This window comes from Nothobranchius furzeri, chromosome 19 (assembly GCF_043380555.1).
Source record: "Nothobranchius furzeri strain GRZ-AD chromosome 19, NfurGRZ-RIMD1, whole genome shotgun sequence".
NCBI lineage: Eukaryota > Metazoa > Chordata > Actinopteri > Cyprinodontiformes > Nothobranchiidae > Nothobranchius > Nothobranchius furzeri.
In genome coordinates this window covers 2424357-2449963 of record NC_091759.1, presented here as the reverse complement: position 1 = coordinate 2449963, position 25607 = coordinate 2424357, and the positions used below count along the sequence as shown (strand labels likewise).

The following is a 25607-nucleotide window of genomic DNA, read 5'->3' as shown; positions in this document are numbered from 1 at the left end:
ACAATAATTACAACAGAAGAGGAAAAATGAAAGAAAATAAGTTTAGATTTTTAATGAAAACAAGAAAAAAATTGTGTATTTTTTTCATTTTACAGCAGCTTTTCTTACAGGGATCTACCTTAAACCAAACTCAAGCACTTTAATTCTGTTTGAGAGAGTTTCCAGCACCTTAGATGTGATCAAAATGATTATCATGACCCTTATTTCACTCTCAGGATTAAGTGTTTTGCCTTTATAATACAATCCTAAACTTTTCGTTAGATTCCTGAGTCGCTTGTTCTATCTTCAACGTTACAAACGAGCTTCTTTCCCTTTAATGAACGCCATGGCGTGATTTAAACGTCAACCCAGATGGAATAATTTAGTTTTTCAGGAAATGTTTGATGATTTGGAATCTCACCTACAAAGCTGCACCTGGTTTACCTTTGATGGAAACGTTAGTGACGTAAGTCTGCTCCATCAATCAGCACGCAGAGCACTTTGACAGACAGATGTTGGGGCGGTACTTCGGATTTTTCTTTTTGCCACTTAAGACATCATGCAGACCCCCCCTCCCCCTAAAAAAAAAAAGAAAATCCTCTCTCCTGTGCCTTCTCTCTTCCTGTCAGGAATAAATGCAGAAACTCACCAGAGTCAGGAAAACTGTGGAAAGTTTTAGTTTCCTCTCTGGAGATGATGGATGAAGAAAATCCAAGAAAGGATGGAGAAATCCAAGTTATGTTGTGATTAAATAGAAATAAATACCCCCCCCCCCTCGTTTTTTCCTCACCATCACCATCCTGCAGCTTCGTTTCAGACAACATTATTCCAGTTGCGCTCTTTATAAACACTAAATGCGGCTATAATAGTTCGGATGGAGAGTATAGGGCTATTAATGCGGTCTCCAGTGGATTCAGAGCCCCTCCCCTTCACCAGAAGCCTCACTTAAATAAGGTGTAGCGAATCGATCTGCAGCCTCCTTTGTCCCAGTAAAGAGGTCACCGAAAATATCCAGATTTCTCCTCCTTTTTGGGCGCTAAACTCTCGGGAGAAGCGCACCAGTCTGATGCGTAAAGTACGCACGGGTCAGGCACCGGAAATGTGGGGATTGGACACTTATTTTAAGTTATGCTTTTTTTCTGACTGATTCAATGAAGAAATAAGTTTATGTAGGTGTTTCCTCAAAGGAAAAATGGGAACATGTCCATAAAAGGTAACTAAATTAGGTTTTATTTGACAGATGTCTGCACAAACACACACTTTAGTCGCACATCTCATTCTTTAGTTTGAGGTCTCACACACACACACACACACACACACACACACACACACACACACACACACACACACACACACACACACACACACACACACACACACACACACACACACCTTTTCTTTCTCTCTCTTCCTCCTCTTCCTCACTCTGAAACGCATCTTGTCTTCACGCGCTTTAGTGAGAGGATGAGAAGGCAAACAATTAGAGGCTGCGGATTGACAGGTGGGCTCTGACTGACTGTCAGGGTGACGTTTGCTGGAGGGAGGAGTGGAGTAAAAAAAATAAATAAAGAACAGAAAGAGTCCCCGGAAAGGCAGCTGGATGTCTGTCAGTGTCTGAACGCGCGGCGCATCCAGCGGATGTGCGCAACGCTCCTCATCCAGAGACGCTCTTTGGAATTTTAATTAACTTCACCATCAACATTTTTATTTATCTATTTACAATAAGAAGACTGAGATATTTTCTAACTGTCCTGGCTTCTTTTGTGATGACTTTCTGAGAAAGTGCTGCCAGTCGGAGGTTCCTGACGCGTTTCTGTGAGTATTTTATTATCCAGGAGGGGGCGGTGAGAGGAGGAAGAGGAGGAGGAGGAGGAGGGTGAACGGTCTCATCTCTCTTTGGCTTGACTGACTGACAACAGTCCGCTTTAACGTGTCACTCTATCCACAACCCCTTCCTGATTTCCTTCTTCTCAGCGGAGCTGGCATCGGACTCCTCTCCACCCAAACCGCGCGACTATGAGCTCCACTTCTCCGCCACACCGGAGATCTGCGATAGTCCCGTCGAGGCGTGGAAACGGAGGTTTTTGTTTTTAAAACGGAGAAATAAAAACAGAACCCGGGAGGACTTGTCTCCTCGAGGTGGGAAGAAAGTTCCTTAGAATAAAGAAACAATCGGACGCTCCTGCTATAATAAACCAGACTGCTGAAAAAGAGAAGGATCTACTCTTTAAGGAAAGAAGAGCTGATGGTTTTGTTTTCACCTCCTCTTCCTCCTCGTCATCGTTGCACCGGTTTCGTCCCCAGCTTGGCCGCTGTTTTGGTCTCTGCATGAAAAGTCAAGCGGAAAATCCTGCAGCAGCATGCCGAGGAGAAAGCAGCAAGCGCCGCGGCGGTCAGCAGGTAAGCCCCGGCCCGACGCTCCGCCGCCCATCCGCACAAGTTCAACTAGTTTGCGTCAGAAATCCAACTACCAGTTCAGACTCGGGAAGCTGCGCAACTTTTCCTGCTGCATGCTCATTTTTTAAAGTTCTTCAAACAAAAAATCTTATTAAAAATCCAAAAGCTGTTTGATGTTTTAGAGAAAATAAAGAAAAGTCTCCATCTTGTGTTCCGCCTCGGGAACGTCATCCTGGATTTGATGCTTGATTGATCGCCTGTCATGCGAGCGTCTTTGATCTATTCATTCCTGATAAACATCAGTAAATCAGTCACCGCGAGGCACGCATGCGTCAGACGGCTGACACCCCCCCCCCCCATCAAAGGGGAGAACCCTTTTGTAATCTGCCCCTCCTGATGAGGAAGCAAAGAAAAGACAAACTAAAAGAAAAAGTTCAGAAGACGGATAAATACTTGGGGGGGGGGGGGGGGGTGCAGGAGAGCCAATGGTCACTTGGTGTCTCCCTCCATCTGACCTCTGTGTTCTCTTTCAGGAGCAGGAAGTAGAGAAACTCTGGTTGTTGGCGCAAATTTCACACTAAAAAAACGGCAAACGGACAAAAATTTGCTCTAAAAGACATTTAAAACAACAACTGTTGAGTTTAAAGACACTGGCGTTTAATAATCAGCTCTGGGACAGGAAACGTTTCCACATGGATGTCCAGCTGGTCCAGAAAGAGTTCATCGTATTACTAGTTTTATTCTTTTGTGGTATTCATGCAACTTTTTGAAACATGTGGTATAAAAAGTGGGAAGCACTTTAAAGTAAGGGTCCCTTTACTAACAGTACTTCATTATTAAGCGTTAATAAACAAATGGTGCCTTTATTAACATTCTGATATTAACTATTAAGTGTCCTTAAGGGTAAAGTACCAGGGAGGTGTCTGCTTAGTAACGCAGTACTTAGTATTAACATTACTATTCAGCAATTGTTAATACTTTATTCAATATTTATTCATGCTTAATAATGCACTAAGTGATGTTCATAAAGGGACCCTTATTGTAAAGTGTTAGCAAACAGTGTCCTCATGCATTAAGCTATAGGCGGGAAACCTTATTATAAAATAGCTAAATTAGTGAAAAATTCACAATTTTTTTATATTGCATAACATCAGGTTTGTAAAGTTTTCCCACTTTATAAATTCTGATTCAGCCCTTTTTTTTTTTTTTTTTTTTTTTTTGTGTGTGTGTTCAGATTTGTCTGCGCTGGACATTAAACTGGTCAGCCAGCGAATTCGTCCAAATCCATTCGATGTCCCCCGGGACAGAAAAACGTGTGATTGACGCGAACTTCCAAGTGACGAGGAAGAGGAGCCTTTGAAGTTGGTGCAGTAATGACCAAAGCTGAATGAAACAGCTGTAGAATGTTAAGCAGGCGCTGGAAATGTGAGGTTAAGCAGACTTAATCAAGGTTGTGACGGGGAGACTTTGAACTCGGTGGGGCTGTAATTTCTAATTGACGCGAGGCTTTGCTGATGGATGGAGAGGAACGTGTTTGAAGAACAAGGCCGTGCAGTGAAAATGAGTTTTTTCAGCGTGTGTTTTACGTCTGTTTTTGTTTTCCAGTCCGAGCTCTGAGGGTGGACCCCAGTTTGGGTTGGAATATTGATCAAATTGTCTTTTTTCCTGACAGACGCATGCTTCACGACCAGCAAGGGTCAATCCCAACTTGGCAGGCTCTGTTAACATATGGTCAAAACAAAACTTTACACCCCACTCTCGTGCGTGCAAAGCTGCTTCCACACCTTCTGAGTGGCTATTTTTACAACGCACCAGCAGATATTTCCACAAGCCAGATTTGTCACTTTGGAGCGGCACTAAAACTAAACATTGCATCTGCACCTCAGAGGGGAGAAGAGCTTTCAATAGGCCTTTGTGTGCCATTTCAACTGGGCTGCGTTTCATCAGTCACAGTGATGATTTTAGACCCTGTAATGGCGCTGTACCCTATCTACTTTATGACCAGTGACAATACATCAGTGTTCTCTCATTTGGAACTGCATTACTGCATCTGTTAGTTTTGGCAGTTAGATTCAGCGCAGTGCAATTTGAGCAGCAGAGACTTTTTACTGCAGTCGTTTGTTGTCATTTCCATCGCCTTTTTTCATTTTCAGTCTGCGTTTGCCGTGATGCACTCGAGTAATTAATGACAGATAAACAACTTAACGATCTCAGGTAACAAAATGAACCAAAAAAGGCAGGAAACTAGTGAATCAGAGCTGCAGGCTTCACGATGACCTTCACAGTTTGGGATAAACCACCAGAACAGGAAAGTGTTGACGGCTGTGGGGAGAGAAGTACTTACTTTGTTTTATTTGCGTAAAAGTACAGATAGAGAGGTAAAAGATTATTTAAGTAAAAGTATAGATGAAGGTAAAAAGTATTTGAGTGTACATAAAAGGGTAAAAATTACTCAAGTTAAAATACAATAGAAGGGTCAAAGATTACTTAAGTAAAAGTACAGATAAATGGGTAAAACTACTTAAGTAAAAGTACAGATAAATGGGTAAAACTACTTAAGTAAAAGTACAGAATTGGGGTAAACATTTTTTAAGTAAAAGCAAAAGAAAAGAAAATTTTGACATACGCAAAAGTATACAAGTATGCATTTTCAAATGTACCTAAAAGTTAAAAAGTACAAGTATTCAACATTTAAATATGAGTAGAAGTGTGATGTCGGACTGGGAGAGGGGCCTAAGCGTAAAGTAAAATACTATTACTTTGTACAGTCTGGTGCAGACAAAGAAGCATGCAACGACGGGGTGGGGGCTGGACAGAACGCAAATGAAAGTACTTTTACTTTTGAACCCTTATAGAAAATATAGGGAAGTAGAAAGTGCAGAATAAAGGTGAAAAGTAGGACTCAAGAAAATTACTTAAGTACAGATATAGAAATTTTGTACTTAAGTACAGTAACAAAACACTTGTACTTTGTACTTTTACTTTACTTAAGTGCATGTACTACATTTGTTACATTCCATCACTGATGTACGGTTTATGCTCTGATTATGTGTACTCAAACTGGTCACAGTGTACTATGACCAACTTTAGAGCAAACATCTTCAGGATTGACCTGGCCATAAAGACCTTTAAGGTCATTTCAATAAGTATTTTCAACATTTCAAGGGCAAATTTTTCTAATTTAATGTCAGTTTTCATCGTTTGCGATGCTAGCTCCACATGCTAGCTAAACATTATGAAGGTTAATAGCTCTCATTGTTACAATCCACGAACACCCGCTGTTAGCATTGTTTACAGGATTCAGTTTCCTTCCACAGTCTTGCAACATCATGTTTAAATATGAGGACATAGTGCGTTACAGCCAGATAATCAGTAATTACAGCAGTTTAATTAGCAGATGGGAGAGGATACACGAAGCAGCCATAACTCCGCTTCGCTGAGGTCACGGCTCTGATTGCTGTCGGGGAATGAACGACGCCGCTGGCGGCGCTGCTTTTAGTTTGCCAACTGCAGCAACTTAAATCAAACACCGTCACTCTAAGTAATGAATCTGTCAGCTAATCATTCAACGTGTGATTAGACTGTTCACTTTGTTCTACAGGAGAGTTGAGAAGGTTTAAGAACCCCCAGGAACTCAGCTGTTCTGGGGGATGGATCAGCATGGGGGTACGTAATCGTGCACACCACTGTGCAGGATTCTGTTCATCATTTGCTGAAATGTACTTTTTGAGGTGTGAGACATTAGAATCTTTGTTTGCAATGATGACAATCAAAATGTAGAGTTAAGAAAAGGACTGTGCACACCTACTAACGATCTGTCTTTAGCTCGGCGCCTGTTAAGAGAAATTAGGGCTGCGTTTCTCTTCCTGGTGTTTCTCCACCGACGACAGTGGCTGCCTTCGTCTTCTCCCAACGTGCTGCTCGCACCGCCTCGTGAAGGAGTCTCTTAATTACGACGCGAGCGGGTGGGGCCTCCCTTTATCCTGACGGCATCATTAGCCGGGGTCCCTAATTATCCAGGTAGCTGACAGATCAGTGACGGGTCCGCAGATTACTGCTGACAAATTCAGCAAGGTGTCACGTCTGCAAGCTGCCTCGATGAAATCGTCTCACTTCTCGTGTCCCCACCTCGGTTCTTGCGGAGTAAACTCAACAACAGGAAGTTTTGTCACTTGACATTTAGAAATATGTGTTTTTTTTTTCTATTTACCATCATTCCTATTAGCCGTAGAGGTGATTGCTTTAATAGCTCGCGGTGGTTGAGGCCTTCATTTCGTGTGAAAGACGCTCCTAATTCTCTCCCTCTGATCTCCCTCCTGCTTACAGCTTCCTGGTTTGTTTGACAGAACAGGAACAAAGTTCTTCGTCGAGCAGCGTTAATGCATTTTGTTGTTGTTATTCGCCATTGTGTTCCTCTGCGGGAATTTAGCTCACGGCACCTGTCACAGAGGAAGCGTGCAGGAGCGATGAGGCCTAATGTTAGTTTTATCGGGATGCTTCTGATAAAGAATTTAATGACATTTGTCAGGATGTGAAGCGGCGCTGTGAGGCGAAAACATATTATTTGAAGTTAAAAGTGTGTAGATGACAACAGAGCACGCGTGCGTGCGTGTTTATGGGAGTGTGTGTGTCGCCGTGCATGGCTGAGCAGGCTGAGGACGTGTGTGTGTGTGTGTGTGTGTGTGTGTGCAGGAACGTGAAATATTCTGATCTGGTGATACTGTCGCACATGTAAAGTGTCATTAACAGGTGACATTGACTGAAGAAGTCAGTGGATGTATTTGCTACACCCGTAGTTTCATTTGCATGTGCTGTCGGAGCCAGGAGGCCTTCAGGAAACCAAAGACACACACACTAATCTGCACACACACACACACAGAACTCCACTCTCAGTCCTCGTCGTTGTGGAGGTTAAGTGACAAATGAAGATCGATGACTGCTCTTATGGAAAAGAGACGGTCGAACTGAAACTATGTGGGAATTAGGCGCGCCAGCCGGGTGAAGATGTAAAGGCGTTCGGCGCTGCGGGCGCGAGGTAAAACTATCCCCGAGCTTAATGAGGTTCAGAGGAAGCCGGAAAACCTGGATTTTCACTCAAGCACAACGAGAGGAGCCTCGGCTGAGAAACAGGAAGAGGAAAAGGAGGAAAAACAAGGTCGTTTTTACAGAAATAAAACTCAGCAGCGTCTTCTGTCAGAATTACAGCCTGCACTTATTTGTTATCTCAGAGTTTTTCTGCACACCTGCGTTTGATCGTGGAAACATTTCAAATCAGCTGCAGAGTAAATACCACAACGTACAGTCAGGATAATGGCAGCAGCAGTAAAAATAGAAATATACTTCATAGAGCTGCTGCAACGGCGGGCAGGGAGCTTCGACTCAGACTCACAGGTTGGACAATACTCTCTAAAATGTGAATTTGCAGATTTTGCACATAATACTTGAAGCATCTCAATTCAAAGCATACATCAGATCATTCTCTAGAAGCTGAACTGATCTCAGTGAGTCAACGATGGTTCATTTATGACAAATTTAACCGTTATGATCGGTTTTCGATGGGTTAGGAGTAGGGATGGGTACAGAATTCGGTACTTATTAAAGTACCGACCGAATTCCATAGTACCGACCGAGCACCGATTCACGTCATTTCAAACAGTGCCTCGTTTCGGTACCCGTCCTTCATAACAAGAAATTGCCAAGATAGCTGCACATGTGCAAGAGCGTTTTGTCGTCGCTCGGTGCGAGCGAGTTGTAAACAGAGCAGCATGGTAGAAAGAACGCAGGCTAATGCTTGGGTCCACTTCACTAAATGTGATGGGTAACTGGGTGATGATGAAACCAGCGACAACGATCTAAGTGAGACATCCTCATCTTAATCTGCTCCGGTAGGTAAATAAAATGTTTAAGATAACGTTAGCTTGATATGTTAGCTTCCGTTTCGCTAATGGTGCGTTCGCTTTCTCCTCGGAACTCCGAATTCCCGACTAGAAGAACATGAACGCGCTCTAAAGTTTGGCTTCACTTTACTAAATGCGGGTGATTGGGTGAAGATGAAACCAGTGACAACAATCTAAGTGTGAGGCATCATCGTTTTAATCTGCTCCAGCAGCTAAATAGACTGTTTAAGATAACGTTAGCTTGATATGTTAGCTTCCTTGCCACCGTTGTTATCAGCTAATGGTGCGTTCGATTTCTCCTCGGAAATTCTAACTTCCCAGTAGGAAAAATCAAATGAAAAAGGGCGGCAAAAGGAATGAAGATACACAGTAAATTTAGTTCACAGTAAAGACGTTTGCTTCAGTTTAATTATCAACTTATAAAACTACAAGGACGATGTTAAAATACAAACAGTTGAATGTTATTTATCGTGATATTTATCAAATATGGTTATATATTGAGAAAAATATATATTTAATTATAAAAGAGAATTCAAATAATAAACACTCAAAAGTATCGAAAATTGGTACCGTTAAGTACCGGTATCGATTCCTAGGTACCGGGAATTAGTACCAGATCGATTCAAATGTCAAAGGTACCCATCCCTAGTTAGGAGAAGGAGTTGAAACGTCGTAGTGAAGAGATGTAAAGAAGAAAAGAGTTGACATAAATGTGCACAATGTGAAAAGGTCTCCCCATCCAAAAAACTCAAGAAATACGAAGATCAGGCTGTAAAAGTGAAGATTCCAGGAAAAAACACGATACGTGCAAAGCCACTTACACATGAACTTAGGCTGAATGTGAGTCTGTGAAAGAGAGGGGAATGATGTGTGTGTGTGTGTGTGTGTGTGTGTGTGTGTGTGTGTGTGTGTGTGTGTGTGTGTGTGTGTGTGTGTGTGTGTGTGGTTTTAACACAAGTGTGTGTCACAACACCATAAGTATCGCGTTTGCTCCTGAATGACTGACGCTCTGCCCCACGTCGACTTGTTGTCTGCTGGGCTCAGTTGTTTGACCTTCTGAGAAATGCAGCAGCCTCAAAAACACTCCAGACGACTCTAAATGCTTGGCTGAAATGACAGTGTGAAAAATGGCCTCCGATCAGGAGACTAATCACCCCTAACGGCGGTGTTGCGGCTGCGCTGCCACCGGACGCCCCGTGCTGTTTGGCCTTGAAGTTGTGTTACTTCTGTTAACCAGTCTTGAACATCTGGAGTGCAGCAGGGCGGGTGCAAGCAGGTGCCGGTGAGGTGCAGAAAACAACAGAGGGAGCTGTGAAGGAAAGGTATTAAAAGTGACAGATGAACAAGACTTGGGGAGACGCTCGCCTGCAGCAGCTGTGACAGCGGCCGTCGCTCTGACAGGTGTCAATTAAGAATTACTGCAGAGGCCCTGTAGTCATTTTTTCCCTGCCCAGCTGTCTGTCTGTGCGCCTTTTTGAGAAATAGCACTTTACCCTTGTCATTACATTAGCACTTTGCCAGTCGCCCCAGAAAATGAGTGCACGCCGGGCACACTAATCAATAACTAGTGTATTAGCAATTAGTCCATTGATTTATGCCGGGGTGTAGCTGCTGATCTTATGTCCCTGTGCTCCGCTCAGCGCACACACCTGATGTTGCCAGGTGGATGTAGTTTAACCTCACAGGTGGAGGGGAACACAAAGACAATTGAGTTATTGATACTAAAGCACGAGTTTACCCATTTAAAGGAGTCATTCACTTGTTACTTCAGTACATGTGCTGTGATCTCTATGAATGAATGTCTCGTGAGTCTTTTTAAGTGAAAACAAGCTCTCACACTCTTGTTTCAGGAAGAAGAAGCTAGTTGGAGGAGCGGGGGCAGAAAACTGCACGATTTAAACATTTACCCCCAAATTCCACTACCTCCGCTCCGACACGAACGCCGGAGCAAAATCGGTCCCGTTGTAGTCAATCAGAGCAATTCCACTACTGCGGCCGTGCTCCGGCAGTGCGGCGCCGTGCGCCGCCCTCTGTTCTGGCGTCCGGCAAAAATAGAATCGATCCTATTTTCGCCGGACGCCGGAGCACCTCCGCAGTAAATGGACAGAAATCACAACGGCCCAACAGGAAAAGGAGCAAGCACAATTTCCGTTTTTCACAATAAATCGATAAACAAAAGGCGTTTTTTGTTTCAAATGCACAGGTTTAACAACTTTTAACAACTATCAATGACGGCTGAAGTTTAAATGCACAAAAGTAAGCCATAAATACAGTTTCCACTATCAAAGTAGTCACACTTTGTTGATCCAAACACTGCTGATCTCTCAACACAAATGATGGACAGATTAAACAGCTCATGCCGATGTTTCTCCCACACAACGGGTGTTTGGATCTAACTTCCGCGTTTATTGCTCGGACTGTATCGCAAGATCTTGAAAATCCCGCGCATGCCTGTTTGCCCCCTCAGGTCTCCGCACTGGAGCGGAGCCGTTGTAGAGCGCGTACCAGTAAAAATTGAGTTCGGAAGCGAGCGGCTGCGGAAGGCGGGGGCGGACCGCAGCGGAGCGGAGGTAGTATTCATGATATACAAACATCTCGCTTCTGATTGGCTAACAAAAACGCATCTCTTCCCCTGCCTCAGTTCGCTTTGCAACGTTGATGTTTTATCTCCACAAATAACACAAGCCTCAGTAAGTTCTGCCATGTTGTGGAGTTGCTAGTGCTAGCTTCTGCTATTAGCTTCTAGCTAATGCTGGCTAGACGTGCTCTGCTCTCTCCTAGATGCTAATCAACAACAGCCTTCCACGGTCACATGCCAAGGTGAATGATTCCATAAATGCCGTTTTCTTTCAAGAAGATCTGTGTGGCTTTTCTGACTTGACCGACACATTAGCGTGGCTGAAGGTGAACCGATTCTATCCGAGCTGAAGTAACCAGATAATGTGGTTGGAAACCGACTTTCTTTACATGTAAATGGCTCTGTCGAGGGGTTATCAGTTTGACACTCGCCTACCAGAAGAAGTAGTCTTCTGAAAATATCATCTCCACGATGTAATACGTGTAACACCATCGAACAGTAAAGTACATACCAAATCAGCTGTGCTGCAGCTTTGTTGTCCATTCCTTCGGCTATTGCGTATTTCTAACATACATGTAAACTAGGATAAAGGCTCACAGTATATTGCCGTAGATCAATGTAGATTGCCTTGGTTGCACATTTAACTCATTCACTGTCAATGACGACTAAAGTCGTCATTTGCATTTTTTTTACTGTTTGGGCATCGGAGCGAGCTCCCACGCTGAGAGAACAAACATCTCAGCTCTAAAGCCGATCTTCCTCCGCATACGTCACACGTCACATGATCAGGAAGCAGAACACCCATGTGTTAGGGGATCGTTTTGGGCCGTTTCCGTAAAAAAAAAAAGTGAGGCGCGAACCGGAAAAGCGTCTGCCGATCACAATTCCACAACAGATTACGAAAGAACGGATAACGCTCGAAACACTTCCTGATGTGAGTCTCCGCTTTGTTTTGGTTGTTTTGGAGTCGACATCATCCTAGCGCGCAACGTTCTGTGACTCTTAAAAAACTGTAGAAACGGTGAGAAACGCTGGCAGCGGATGAGTTAAATCTCTGAATGTTAGGTTGTTGTTATCAGAGTTTACAGCAATTTTTTTCATGCAAGCTCAAAGCCGATTGACCACTTTAACGTGTTGGCGATAAATTATGCAAGTAATCCCAGTAATAGGATGTCTGGATGAGTTGGGGTCCATGTGTGGAGACCCATTTGTTCTGGGGGGAAGGTTCTAGTTGTAATAGTAAAAATTCATACATTGGATTTTCAGGCCTTTTGAAAAATTCTCAAATTTTTAAGCCAACAAATACAAATTTTCAGTCATATTTAATTGGGGATGGGTACCAAATTCGGTACTTTTTAAGGTACCGACCGAATTCTACAGTACCGACCGAGCACCGATTCACTTAATTTGAAACAGTGCCTCGTTTCGGTACCCGTCCTTCACAACGAGAACTTGCCTAGACAGCTGCGCATGCGCAAGAGCGTAATGTCATCGGTCGCTGCGAGCGAGTTGTAAACAGAGCAGCTCCGGTAGGTAAATAAAATGTTTGAGATAACGTTAGCTTGATTTGTTAGCTTCCGTTTCACTAATGGTGCGTTCGCTTTCTCCTCGGAACTCCGAAATTCCGACTAGAAGAACATGAACGCGCTCTAAAGTTTGGCTTCACTTTACTAAATGCGACGGGTGATTGGGTGAAGATGAAACCAGTGACAACGATTTAAGTGTGAGGCAGCATCGTTTAAATCTGCTCCAGCAGTTAAATAAACTGTTCAAGATAACGTTAGCTTGATGTTAGCTTCCATTGCCACCGTTGTTATCACCTAAGGGTGCATTCGCTTTCTCCTCGGAAATTCTAACTTCCCAGTAGGAAAAATCAATTGAAAAAAGACGGCAAAAGGAATGAAGATACACAGTAAATTTAGTTCACAGTAAACATGTTTTCTTCAGTTTAATTATCAGCTTATAAAACTACAAGGACGATGTTAAAATACAAACAGTTGTATGTTGTTTATCGTGATATTTATCAAATATGGTTATATATTGAGAAAAATATATATTTAATTATAAAAGAGAATTAAAAATATTAAACACTCAAAAGTATCGAAAATTGGTACCGCTAAGTACCGGTATCGATTTGTAGGTACCGGGAATTAGTACCGAATCGACTCAAATGTCAAAGGTACCCATCCCTATATTTACTGCAGTTTGAACTTATTACCGTACTAAGACAACTAAATAATCTTATATATTCTGTAAAATAAAAGTTAATTGTGCATTGAACAAAAAAGCTCCATACTAACAGAGTAATGACTGAAATTATATAAACTCAAAACAGCTAAGAGGCCTTGAGGTAATCTCTGGTGTTTCTAGGTATGGTTCTTGACATAATTGTCATGAGAAGTAAAAACTGTAACGTTAAAATAGTTGTTAGAGCTCTTTTGTTGTCATTGATTGACATTGGTACACTTCATGCTTCAATGACGGGTGCTAATCGACTTTGTGGGCTAAACAAACAAGTAGTTATTTCTTTACAACTGCAGAATCAGTCATTCTCTCCAGTGGATTGTGTACTCTTCTGTCTGATCAGGTAAAACTTTTCCATACCCATCAGTTCAGTTTTGATCTCACGCACTTTAGCTTGTGCTAAATTCTCTTCGCAACACTGCACGTAGGGCATGTTGGCCTGAAACAGACGGTGATGGGTACTACGGGTGTTTGTTTTTGTGGCTTTAGAACATCCATACAAGTGGGCAGAAGTCAGGGAGCAAAGATTTTCATCCCCAAAGGATTGTTTAACCGATAAAGTGGACTGAGACGCAATGATTATATGTTTGTGACACTAGTTTACTACAGATAAGCCATCCAGGAGTAGATACAGTTAGATGACATTATGTCCTTGAGAGAGGACACGAGGGAAGGTTGTACCGTACCATCTCCTCTACTTCCTCATCTGTCTCATCCCACTTCCTCTACCGCTCTTCCTCTTGCTCGTATTTTTGGGGGGGATTACTAACCTCCTCTCTACCCTTCGTAAGCTCTCTCTTATCTTCCTATCTGTCATCAATCTCTATCTCACTGACTCAATTCTACTCTACCCTGCTCATATTTTCTTTCATCTTCCTCCCTGTCTCTCAACCTCATCTATCGTCCTCTCGCCGGATGCTCAAGAGGCAGTGAACAGGTTACAAGAGCATGAACTCGACGTCTGCAAAAAGGCAACTGTAATACTCTCCTCTTTCAGACCCACTGGTTTTTTGCTCGTGTTTCAGGACTTTTTCTTTTTTTTTCCCTAAAATAGTTTGACTTCAGCCACACTTCAGAGTTGGGAGTATCTCAAAGGTCACAGATCAGTAAAGTTGTGTTGTTTGAAGTCTGAACACATGACTGTCGCATATTTTCCAGGAGCTGCTTCCTTTCCCATTTAGCAGACAGTTTGTCCATTCAGCGTGTTGCTCAGGAAAAGAATCAAAGCGAGCTCTGTTAGTGCGGCTTTGTTCGATTTTGTCTGACTAGTTTGAAAGACGCTCATTGACCGCAGTTTGCTCAGGGTTACACAACGTAATCACTTAAGCGTCGTCAGCGTCATCGTGTAACTTGGTTGAAAGGGGATTCAACACCACATGTTGCCCCGGAAAATTCCTCTAAAATCTTTCCAGAGCCGCTACAGGGGGTATAAGCTCAGCCCCAACCCTCTAAGTCGTCTGTCTCTGAATGAACAGCAGGAAGCCTCTTCTTCGTCGCCGTGCCCTGCTCTCATCAAACCAACAGTCTATCCGGCTCGTTGGCTGGCTGTCCACCTGAGCATTTGTCTCTGATCACCTGTCTCAGTGTGATGACCCAAACGTTGGCCTGTTGTCCCTTTCTGGTCCATCTGCTTCTCGCCTCCTTCCTCTCAAGGGTCTCTGACAGGGCCACCACTTCGCTAAACATGGAGTAATAGGGAGTTATCTTAGCTCTAACGACAGAAATCTCTTTTGCAAATGTTACAAAATGATTGATGTGTTTTACATATGACTTATGAGCTAATGAGATATTTCATTTTTTAATTTGTTCAGTTTGTTTTGATCATTTTTAAAGAAAGTTGTTTAGAATTTTGGAACCAAAGGAATGCCAGGAAATGGAATTTTTGAGGTTTTATGAAACTGAGACGAGGACACGTGATATTTATTGAAGTCTAAATCCTGTACCACCATCTCTTTATTTACTCTGATGGGCTCGACACACGGGAGGCGACATCGCCTCTCCTCCATTCATTTTCAATGAGACATGCGCGACAAAGCGATAATCGTGGGTCTCCCTCCTACCAAGCGAAACGCGAAAAACGTGCGTGTGAAATTTTGCGCTCGTGCACGTGTCGTGCACAGGCAACCCAGCGACGCGATCCCAGAAAGTTGAAATATTTTCAACTTTTCATCGCTGTCGCTGGGACGAGGACCAATCAACGGAGGTTTCATTCACTGGCCAATGAGCGGACCGGATGCTCCGTACATCTCAGAGCAAACATGGAGGAGAAGTTGATTATTATTATGTTTTACATAGTAAAATCAGAAGTAAGATTTCACATAACTCTAGCAGCACCTTGTGAAACATTATATCTACCACTTTTTTAACTCTGAACAGCTTAAATAACCTTAATTCCCTCCAACCTGACACAGCCAAACAAAACAACGGAAGTTTCGATTTTGCCCTGGGACAGAACGGCTTTGCCACTGGCCGCTGCCGCGGATCCCCTCCCGCGTGTCAGGCAATAAAAGCGACAGCGACAAATTTCGCTGATTGTGGTCGTTTGTCGCCTCCCGTGTGTCGAGCCCCTGAGTTTGCATAGTGGCAATACGCTTTTTAAAATAATGGAAACCATAAGCAACGGTTTTCAAAGTAAGATCGGGAATTTTGTTAAATTTTTGAATTGTTTACTAGAAACCGCACTGTAAAAAACATAGATTTTACAGTAAAACGCCGGCAGCTGGGGTTGCCAGAATAGTACCATTAAATTATGGGCAAAACGTTTTTTTAAACAGTAAGAAAGTGTTTTTATTGTTGTTTTTACAGTTAAAACTGGTACTGAAGTCAGTATTTTACTTTAAAAAAATAATGTTTTTTTATTTACCTGAACATAATTATAAAATAAAACAATTTTTTTCTACTAAAAACAAAATTTAAACATTTCCCTCCTTACACACAATCACCTTTCACTGTTCAATTCATAGAATGAAATAACCATTAACCTGCCATTAAGGTCATAACTAGTTATAAATGCTGTTCATGTCTTTCACCTGCACTTGTGTGAAAATCATAGCAGTCAAAAGTGCCGAGTCAGTAATGACATCGGTATTGAACAGCAGCTCTGGGAATCAGGAAGTAAACTCCTTACACCATTACCAGCAATTTAAAACCCTATTTTTGTGATAAATAAATGTAAAATCATAGTTTTTACCGTTATAAACTTTAAAGTGACAGTGTGTATTTTTTGGGGCGATGGGGGCAGTAGATACCAAAATCGTTGCAAGCAAGCAGTATATCTGTGTTGGAGTGAGACCTTTTCAACAGATGCCCATTAGGGTCAAAAAGCCTTGGGGAGTGCAAACTTTAGCAAAATAAGAAGCGCATCAGACTCCCTTTCATCACTGGCAACAAGTGAAGAGGTAAATGTGTAAAACAACATTTAAGAATGATGAAAAAGTTTGTAAATGTTTGTTACTAATCAGTAAATGCATTTTGTCCTCATCGGCTCCCATAGAAGGAAACATAGCATCTACTATGGCGACACCCAGAGACAGACCCACTCCCATTTATTTCAGACCTGACTTTTATGGTTACTTGTCACAAAGCCGTCAATATTTTTTAACAACTGGGCTTCATTTAATTCTTTTTCATCAACATTTTGATGGATATTTCCAGACATTAATGGTAAAAACTATACATTGTCTCTATGAGGAAATTTTCCGTTAACAAAAAGGGCGCAAGGGTGTTTTACAATAGAATTATGTGGTTGTTGTTTTTTTTTACTAAGAAAACACGTACAAACAACTGTTTTCACTGATTTATTTACGGCAACTTCACGTGAAATCAAAAGTTTTAAATAGTTTTATAGATGACAGGTTTTTCCTGTCATTGTTTTACGGTGTGTCACTGTTAAATGCACGGCTATTTTTTTACAGTGTTGGAATGATTTCTAATGATACTGGGTTTCCATAATTGATACATATGCCACAATATTGCACTCAGGTGTGCCACTTCATAAATTTCCACCCATTAAATGCATGGAGTAACACAAAATTCATAAAATAGAGTATAATTAATGTTAAAGTTAAGACGCATGTGGTTCACATTTATGGATCAGTAGCTAAAGTTAGCATTAACATTAGAAACATTAGATTACATACCTACCATTACTACAATTAGGGATGTCCGATATTATTGGCTTATCATTATTTTCGGCCGATAGCGGTATATATTTAGATCAAGAAAGCTCAATAGTAGCATTCATACTGGTGGGAGTCTTCTAGATCATTTGTCTTCAATTTATAGGACATTAAAACTTCTCACTTTCTCATCAACATTTTCAAATTTGTCAACTCGTGCCTAAATAGTTGTGTAAAGCTCTAAATTAAACATAATCTTTGAAAAAAGCAGCAAATGTAAAAATAAGGAGTCTAGAAGAGTCAACACATAATATCACTTTTGTATTTAGACTTTTGCTTTCTGTAAGAAGAGAAAAACCGTATTTTATTATGAAAAGGTCTGATTTTACCTCCACTGATTTAAAATAAAAACATCTTTTCTATTTTTGTTTGTTGAACGAAAAGGAAAAATGTCCGGTATCTTAGCAGGATGTAGACAACTAGTTGATTTTGTACAAAGAACAGCTGTTGAATAGATTTGTCTGCACTTTGCTTTATTTTGAAAATATAGCAGCTTATCAGTGTGAGAAACAGGAGCTGGAACACCTGGATTAGTTCCTGTCTGAAAACGAACACTGACTAACTCGAAAGGTCTCCTTAAACGACTGCAGTTGCTGTAGAAATAATGTTAATTAAATATAATATTTGACAAGGCAATGAAGACGTGTTTTTTTAGCTGAGCGCTTTGTGAACGTCACGAATGTTTAATTAAACTTTGTCAAACTAAACAAGATCAAGGAGCTGAATTGCTTGTGCTGATTAACGTCACGTTTATCGAGTTCAGTCAATTACCCCGTCACCTCGCTAGATTTTCTGCTCTACTCAGTACATGAAGTTGGGCAGACGGACAGAAATGAGCAGGTTAGAATGTGGAACGCCACAGGAATGAAGCTCTAGCAGTTCCTGCTCATTTTAGTCAGTTTTTCAAAGCATCTAAAATAAAGAAGCTGCAGCAATGCAAGTGCATGCAGCCATGAATATTTTATAGAGTCCCCCCGTTAAAGCAGCAACGGCTGCTGTTGACATGACAGTGCAAAAAATAATTGACATTGTATTATTTTGTTTTTCTGCATGAATAAAATTACTGTTGGTGGGGTTTGCTACTCCATACGAGAGTAAAATTACTTTCTTTAGAATAAAACTTCGGGTTTTGACGCTAAACAGATCTTTCTCTTTGTTTAATTTTTTTATTCTGGTTACAAGTGTTGAACACTCGTTTAATAAATACATTTTCTGTAGACTCCGGTAGAAATGAATGCCTTGTAAATCGCACTCTGGGGAAAAAAAGCCCAGAAGTTTCTGTATCGGCACGGAGAATTCAGCTGAAGGATAAAAAAGCCTCAGACGGCAGGATTTGGAGTCTTTCCTGATATTTGGACATCTCACTTCTGATTGGATAACAGCAACGTGACTATTACTGACTCTGTTTGCTTTGCAATGTTGATGCTTCGTCTCCACAAATAACACAAGCCTGGAGGAGTTATGCAATGTGGTGAAGGTGCTAATGCTAACAGTTAGCTTTTACTAGCCAAGACGTTCTCTGCTGTTAGGATGGATGAGTCCATGAATGTTAAGTGACAGCGTGACGTAGATCTGTCGGGATTTTCAAATCCTGGAGTTTCACCGTCTAGTTTCTATCAGAAGCTACTGCAGGAGATAGGTGTAGGAGACTATTTTTAATGTTCAGCCTGCATGCAAAACTCAGAATGACTGATTATAATCAGAAATAATCATCAAAAAATGGTTTTTCAGTGTTCCACACCTTTAATATTAGGCACTGAATTTTGTAAGTAAATTTCGCAGCACATTTTAAAAAATTCTATTTTCTATTTAAATGTAATTAAAAAATTCCATATATATACACCGGTACAATTAATTGTTAAAATCTATATAAATGTGGTATGTTTAACCTAAATATTTAGATAGTGTGCAAATTTTAAAAGCTGCATTCAAAAAGTCCTATTGAAGGTGCCAGAGTGTCTTTAAAGGTGAGATCATGGAAGTCCCTTCGGCCACTAATGATCCTGTCAGCAGATTCTTGTTAAGACAAACAAACAGGTTCGATATACCAGCCTATCGATATATCTGTGTTTGTATTTTAAATAACTTTAAGGTCGTCTTCCTCCGCTTATCCGGGTCCGGGTCGCGGGGGCAGCATCTAGGGAGCTCCAGATCCTCCTCTCCCCGGTCACCTCCACCAGTTCCTCCGGCAGGACCCCAAGGCGTTCCCGGACCAAATTGGAGATGTAACCTCTCCAACGTGTCCTGGGTCGACCCGGGGGCCTCCTGCCGGCAGGACATGCCCGAAACACCTCCCCAGGAAGGCGTCCAGGAGGCATCCTGACCAGATGCCCAAACCACCTCAACTGGCTCCGTTCGATCCGGAGGAGCAGCGGTTCTACTCCGAGTCCCACCTGAATGTCCGAGCTCCTCACCCTATCTCTAAGGCTGAGCCCGGCCACCCTACGGAGGAAACTCATTTCGGCCGCTTGTATCCGCGATCTCGTTCTTTCGGTCATTACCCAAAGCTCATGAGCATGACCATAGGTGAGGATTGGGACGTAGATCGACCGGTAAATCGAGAGCCTGGCTTTCTGGCTCAGCTCCCTCTTCACCACAACAGATCGGCTCAGTGTCCGCATCACTGCAGACGCCGAACCAATCCGCCTGTCGATCTCCCGATCCCTCCTACCCTCACTCGTGAACAAGACCCAGAGATACTTAAAACTCCTCCACTTGAGGTAGGACCTCTCCCCCGACCCGGAGTTGGCAAGCCACCCTTTTCCGGTCGAGAACCATGGTCTCAGATTTGGAGGTGCTGATCCTCATAATAACTTTAACAATAATTTATGTTTATTGACCAGTTTTGAATATTTAATACTTGGTCAGTTTACTGATTAACTTTAATTAGATGTCTGATTTCAACACTGAGCCGTGCACAGAATTAAGATCTCACAGCTGGTTCAAAAACAAATTCAGTGTCAGTGTTCTGTAAACGGCCTGTGCTTGTATTGCGTCTTCTTAGGGGTCTACAACCCCCCAAGGCACTCTACAACAAAATCAGTCATTCACACGCTGGTGATGATGAGCTACATTGTAGCCACAGCTGCCCTGGGGCACACTGACAGAGGTGCGGTCTATGAACACTGGCGCCACTGGCAGGCAAGGCAGCTTAAGTGCCTTGCCCAAAGAGACAACGGCTGCATTCTCTGGTCGGATCTGGGATCGAACCTGCAACCTTATGATTACTGATGTTATGAGTGACATTTTAGCATGAAAATAAGGTGGAAAACGTCTAGATATTAAATACTGGCAACACAAATCAGACCATGATCCCACAATTTTGGTATTGACAAAAATAAATAAATAAATAAACAATATCTGCCGAGCTCTTCTCAGAGATGTTAGTTAGGTAGGGGATCTCTTCACCCAGCTTTAATTGTAGACCTACTTCCATTGCATCAGTTTGCAAAGTAGCTAAATATTTAGCTAAACCGTGCCACATTCATATCTACATTTTCACTTTTAGCTAAACGACGTGAAGCTTATTTTTTGTGCATTACTTTTACAGTCAGCGCCCCGTAGATTAAAAGCCATTTCGGCGAGGTTATTCCCGCTTTTGGTGCTGCTTTCTCTGCTGCGATATGGGAGTCGTGCTCCTAAGATGCCTCTGGGTGATGAATCTGACAGTGATGTCAAAGACGTGCAAAGATAGAGGATGGATAACACTCCTCGCCTCTCGCTGAGGGCTGGGAGACACACGGGCTTTGCAGAAAAAGTTTTGAGTAGCTGGGAGGATCTTTTAATTTGAACCAAATGAGTCGAATCATTGATTTTACATTATTGTAGGGCCGAATGTAATCCATTTTATTCTTTTGTTAGACGCTGTCTCAATTTCAGTTTTTTTGGGACGGTTTTGTTTTCCAAAATAAACGACTTTTGATTTAAAAAAATATGGAATTCTGGAACAGAATCTGGAGGCTCTGAGAAAAGGTCAGATTGATTTTACTCTACATTTGCTGATATTTGCTGTGTTCTCATCTAAATCCTAACATGACTTAAAGAAAGCACTTTTTATTTTTTCATCAGAGATTTTTTTAGTTTGTTCTGCACGTTCTGAATTTTGCACACTTAATGTCAGTGCTGGAACAATACATTAGGTCAAATTTTTGCATCACAGATCAGTTTTATGTTTATGTTTATGCATTTAGCAGACGCTTTTGTCCAAAGCGACTTGCAAGTGATACAAGAGAGTTTTACAGAGTAGTGGAGGGCGGGGCTAATCATGCTTCTAGCAAAATACAATTTAAGTAAATAACCTTACAAAGAATTCATGAACTTATGAGGAAAATGTAATAATACTTTACTTGTATTCTGTGGGGCCTGGTGGGAAAGGATCCAAGGACTGGTCCCAGTATAGACCTGATTGTTGGGGTATTTCTGATCTAAATCATTACAAAATTATAACATTTCTAAAAAAAAACTTGAATATTTTATTAAATGTTGTTTTCTGACAGTCGTTGCCGACGGAACGGGCTTGAATGTGCCCTGCTGCTCCAGTTATTTGGGATCAGTTCTGGACGGAGGAGCCGAGCGTCTGCAGGACCGAGTCCAGAGAGCCAGATAGGGCCGAGCAAAGCACCATTGTGTGAGATAGAAAAAGAAGCACTAGAAGGATGGGGTGTACGAGAGCGGAAGAAAAGGAGACTGACAGCAGACCAAAAAAGAAGAAGAAAGAAAGAAACCGGGTGCAAAAGAGGGAGGAATGAGAGAGTGGAGAACGAGGAGGCAAAGCAACAGAGGAGTGAAAGAAATGAGTTGATGGGTTGAGGGATGGAGTGAGGGGGTGAATAAAGTGGGAGTGAAAAGTATCAAAGCAATGGAGGGGGGGGGGGGGGAGAGAAAGAGGGGAGGATGTCACCCATGGCTGCCACTCATCACTCACAGCTTAATGACGCTGTTTTTCTCCCACCCCTCTTCTCTCATTTCGTGTGTGTGTGTGTGTGTGTGTGTGTGTGTGTGTGTGTGTGTGTGTGTGTTTCGGCCTGCACCCAATCAAACGGGGTCGATCAGAGTTCACAACCTCCAGGTGGGGTTGTCCTCCACCAGGAAAGCTCTCGGCAGGAGGACAATCGTCTCCAAGATAAATTAGGGCAGCCATTTTTTTTCCACTTCCTTTTTTTTTTTGTGTGCAAACATTAAAACTGTTTTTCTCTCCAAGCTTCTGATTGGTTTACGATGCAAACCCTTAAAGAACAGATGCACTCGCTCACCAGAGCTTGCATATGCACGCCGACACACGTGCGAACCCTGCGACCATCTATGTTTGCATTCAGCTGCACTCGTCCTCTCGCTCATTCCCGTTTCTGGGAAGCATCAGCCGTTTAAAACTCAAACGGCTGGATTCCCACCCCCACCCCCTTTACTTTCCTCCTCGCACCAAATTTGGGGAACAGCTGGGGCGGTCATGACGATGATTTGTCAACGACTAGTCGAAGTCGACTCGACTTTCATTACTTGACTGTCGACTTAAAAAAATAATAAAGTCGTGCAGGCCCTAGTTGATAATATCGGCCTGGTTTTTTTTATCAGGTCGATACCAATATGTTAAAAAAAAGGACCAACATCGGCCAATACTGATATTGATGCCGATATATTGTCATCCCTAATTCTATGGTTACATTGTGATTTCTTAGTAAATATCTTATCTAGTTAGAGACAAACTTTATTGTATTTATCCTAGTGAATCTATAATTAAACGGGTAAACTAGCAGTAGCACATCCAACGTCAAAGGAAGTAAAATGTTATTATCAGGAGAGGGAGAATGATTAAGTGGTTAGCAGCAGTGTTCAAGCCGACGGCACCCTCCATGAGGTTACCACAGCTCAGCAGAACATCGTTGTAGCTGGTGACCCAAAAGACCAACATAGCCAATGAGAACAAATGTTCTGTCTGTTATTTCCTGTATTCTTAATAAAATACATGCAGTTGCTGTAAATAAACTGTAAAAAGGGAAAATCATTTTTCCTTATATGATAATACGTTTACTGCCCTGTGTTCAGCATGGCAGAAAATGACTTTTTCACTTTAATTCTTCTTTACATGTTTTATTAATAAATTGCCCACACTGTGAACGGCTCTGGCACACAGCTTCTGTGTGTCGTGTGCTTTCATTCCACTGAAACGCTCAGATGAATAATTAAAAAGCCAGCAGATAAAGTGATGTACCTCTGTCAGCCTCTGCCTCCTTTCTCCTCAGCTCACAACCTCCAGCACTCTCTCCCTCCAGTGTCTCAATGTCTAAGCTTCATTGATCGCTTGCCTTGCCTCCTTTAGACCCCGCGCTTCTTTATTTCCTCCTCACTCTCCTCTCCTCCCTCCATTCTCAGAGAGCTAGCTGGTTTGTATTTTTGCTGTAGGAGACAATGGATGGCAGGACGGTAGGCAGAGCAACGGAGAACAGCAGAGATGGTCTTTTGGTCTTGCGTATTTAATCAATTATATTCTCTTGCTTCTTTTGGCAACTCTACTTGATCTTTCTCCATACAACACACACACACACACACACACACACACACACACACACACACACACACACACACAGGTAAATTTTGGGGCTCCTTCCATCTTGTTTCGATTTTACTACAATATTTTTAACTCGACGTGAAACATGGGAAGCCTTTTGTGGGTTTTCGGGTTGCTTTGTTGTTTTTCACTGTTCCCTTCTGTCTAGAATGATAAATTTAGGAACACAATGTTTCAGCCTGACATCACAGAGCTGGTGAACATGCTCCTTTAAAGTTTACAGCACAAATAACTCTAGTGTAGAGCAACTTTTCACCTTTTTTCTTCTTCCATAAAGCACTTTAAAGAGTCAGTCACCTCCAAATAGCCTTTATTTTTACATATCATCTGTATAGATGAGTGTCTGATAGTGCTGCAAACACGTGGAGTCATTATTTTGGTGAATCTTGTTTAAAAAATAAATATTCTTCTTGAAACTGTCAATGTAGCTCCCGCTTCAGGTTAATGGCCACGGCTATTAGCGGGGGTGGGAAAATTTTATCAGGGGTGGGGGGTGCGCACGGATCTTTTGTCGGTATATCTTTTTTTGGGGGGGGGACGTTGTTTTCAAGGTATCCAGAGCATGGGTGGGAGTGTGTTGAATATGACATCCGCATTGTATTCTCCGTCAGGCAAATACATGATCTAACAGTTGATTTTCTGGTTGGTCGTTGCCACAGCACCGTTCTCTCGGTCTGCCTGGCAACGCCTCCTTTTTCTGCGTTTTTCAAACAGGCATTGTGGGTGGCATGCAACTCTGTTACTGGGTGGATTTGCTCTTTAAAGAGACAATGTGTAGTCTTTACCGTCATTTTCTATAAACATCCATCAAAATGTTGTTGAAAACGAATTAAATGAAGCCCAGTGGTTGAAAAATATTGGCTGCTTTGTAACATATAACCATAAAAATCAGGTCTAAAATACGTGGGAGTGGGTCAAAGGCTTTGCGAGGCGATCTCTTGTGAGGCCAGGTGCCTTGCTAACGAGGACACTGTCCTTGCTTGATCAAAGAAAACGATTAAATGGAACAGACTTGCATCATGCTTCCGCGGTGGTCACGTAACGTGACACGGAAGATAACGTTATATTTTATACGTATTAGTTTCAATATAAATATAGAATGAGGGTTTTACTTTGTAAATTGTGTATATATTTGTTAAATATAATTGTGTTACTACCTGCTAGCCACACAAGCTGCAACTACTAAGCAACCAACCAACAACAGATAACTTCTTTGGCTCTAAAAAAACATTTGAAATGAGTTAACTTACATTTAAACTTGAAATTTGCCCCAGAAGTAGCTGCTGGCTTGTGGTTCACCATCCTTTTAAAAATGCCGCACTGCATTCTGGGAATTTTTTTTACCAAGGCTAGGCTACGAGACACCTCCTGTGTATCCTTGCTCAGCTAGCTAAACGGCTAACAAACGGAGAACATACGCCTCAGTAGAACATGAAAGTTGGACCACGCCTTGGCGGTTCCTGATGACGTATCTGCTAGGCAACCGGGGCGAGGCCAAGACATCAAGGCAAGGTTCCTTGGCATTGACAAACACCTTAAGTCTCTGGGCGACGCTGTTTTAGATGCTATGTTTCCTTCTACGGGAGTCCGTGAGGACAAAATTCATTCGCTGATTTGTAACAAACGGTTACAAAACGTTCACCTTTCATAAATGTTGTTTTACGCATTTATCTCTTCACTTGTTGCCAGTGATGAAAGGGAGTCTGATGTGCTTGTCAGTTTGCTGGAAGTTTCCCTCCCGAGGAATTTTTGACCCTAATGGGCATCCA

At 42.1% G+C, this 25607-nt stretch overlaps 1 protein-coding gene across 1 annotated transcript in view; it reads left to right on the top strand.

Moving 5' to 3' along the window:
* The first annotated feature begins 1179 nt into the window (after window positions 1–1179).
* The window catches only part of LOC139061593 (CUB and sushi domain-containing protein 3-like), a 232865-nt gene continuing 208437 nt past the window's right edge, over window positions 1180–25607 (top strand). Inside the window, exons 1-3 of the mRNA XM_070547722.1 lie at window positions 1180–1192; window positions 1954–2118; window positions 2316–2379. Of these exons, the coding sequence (XP_070403823.1) occupies window positions 1180–1192; window positions 1954–2118; window positions 2316–2379 (242 nt within the window). The remainder of the gene's footprint in view (window positions 1193–1953; window positions 2119–2315; window positions 2380–25607) is intronic.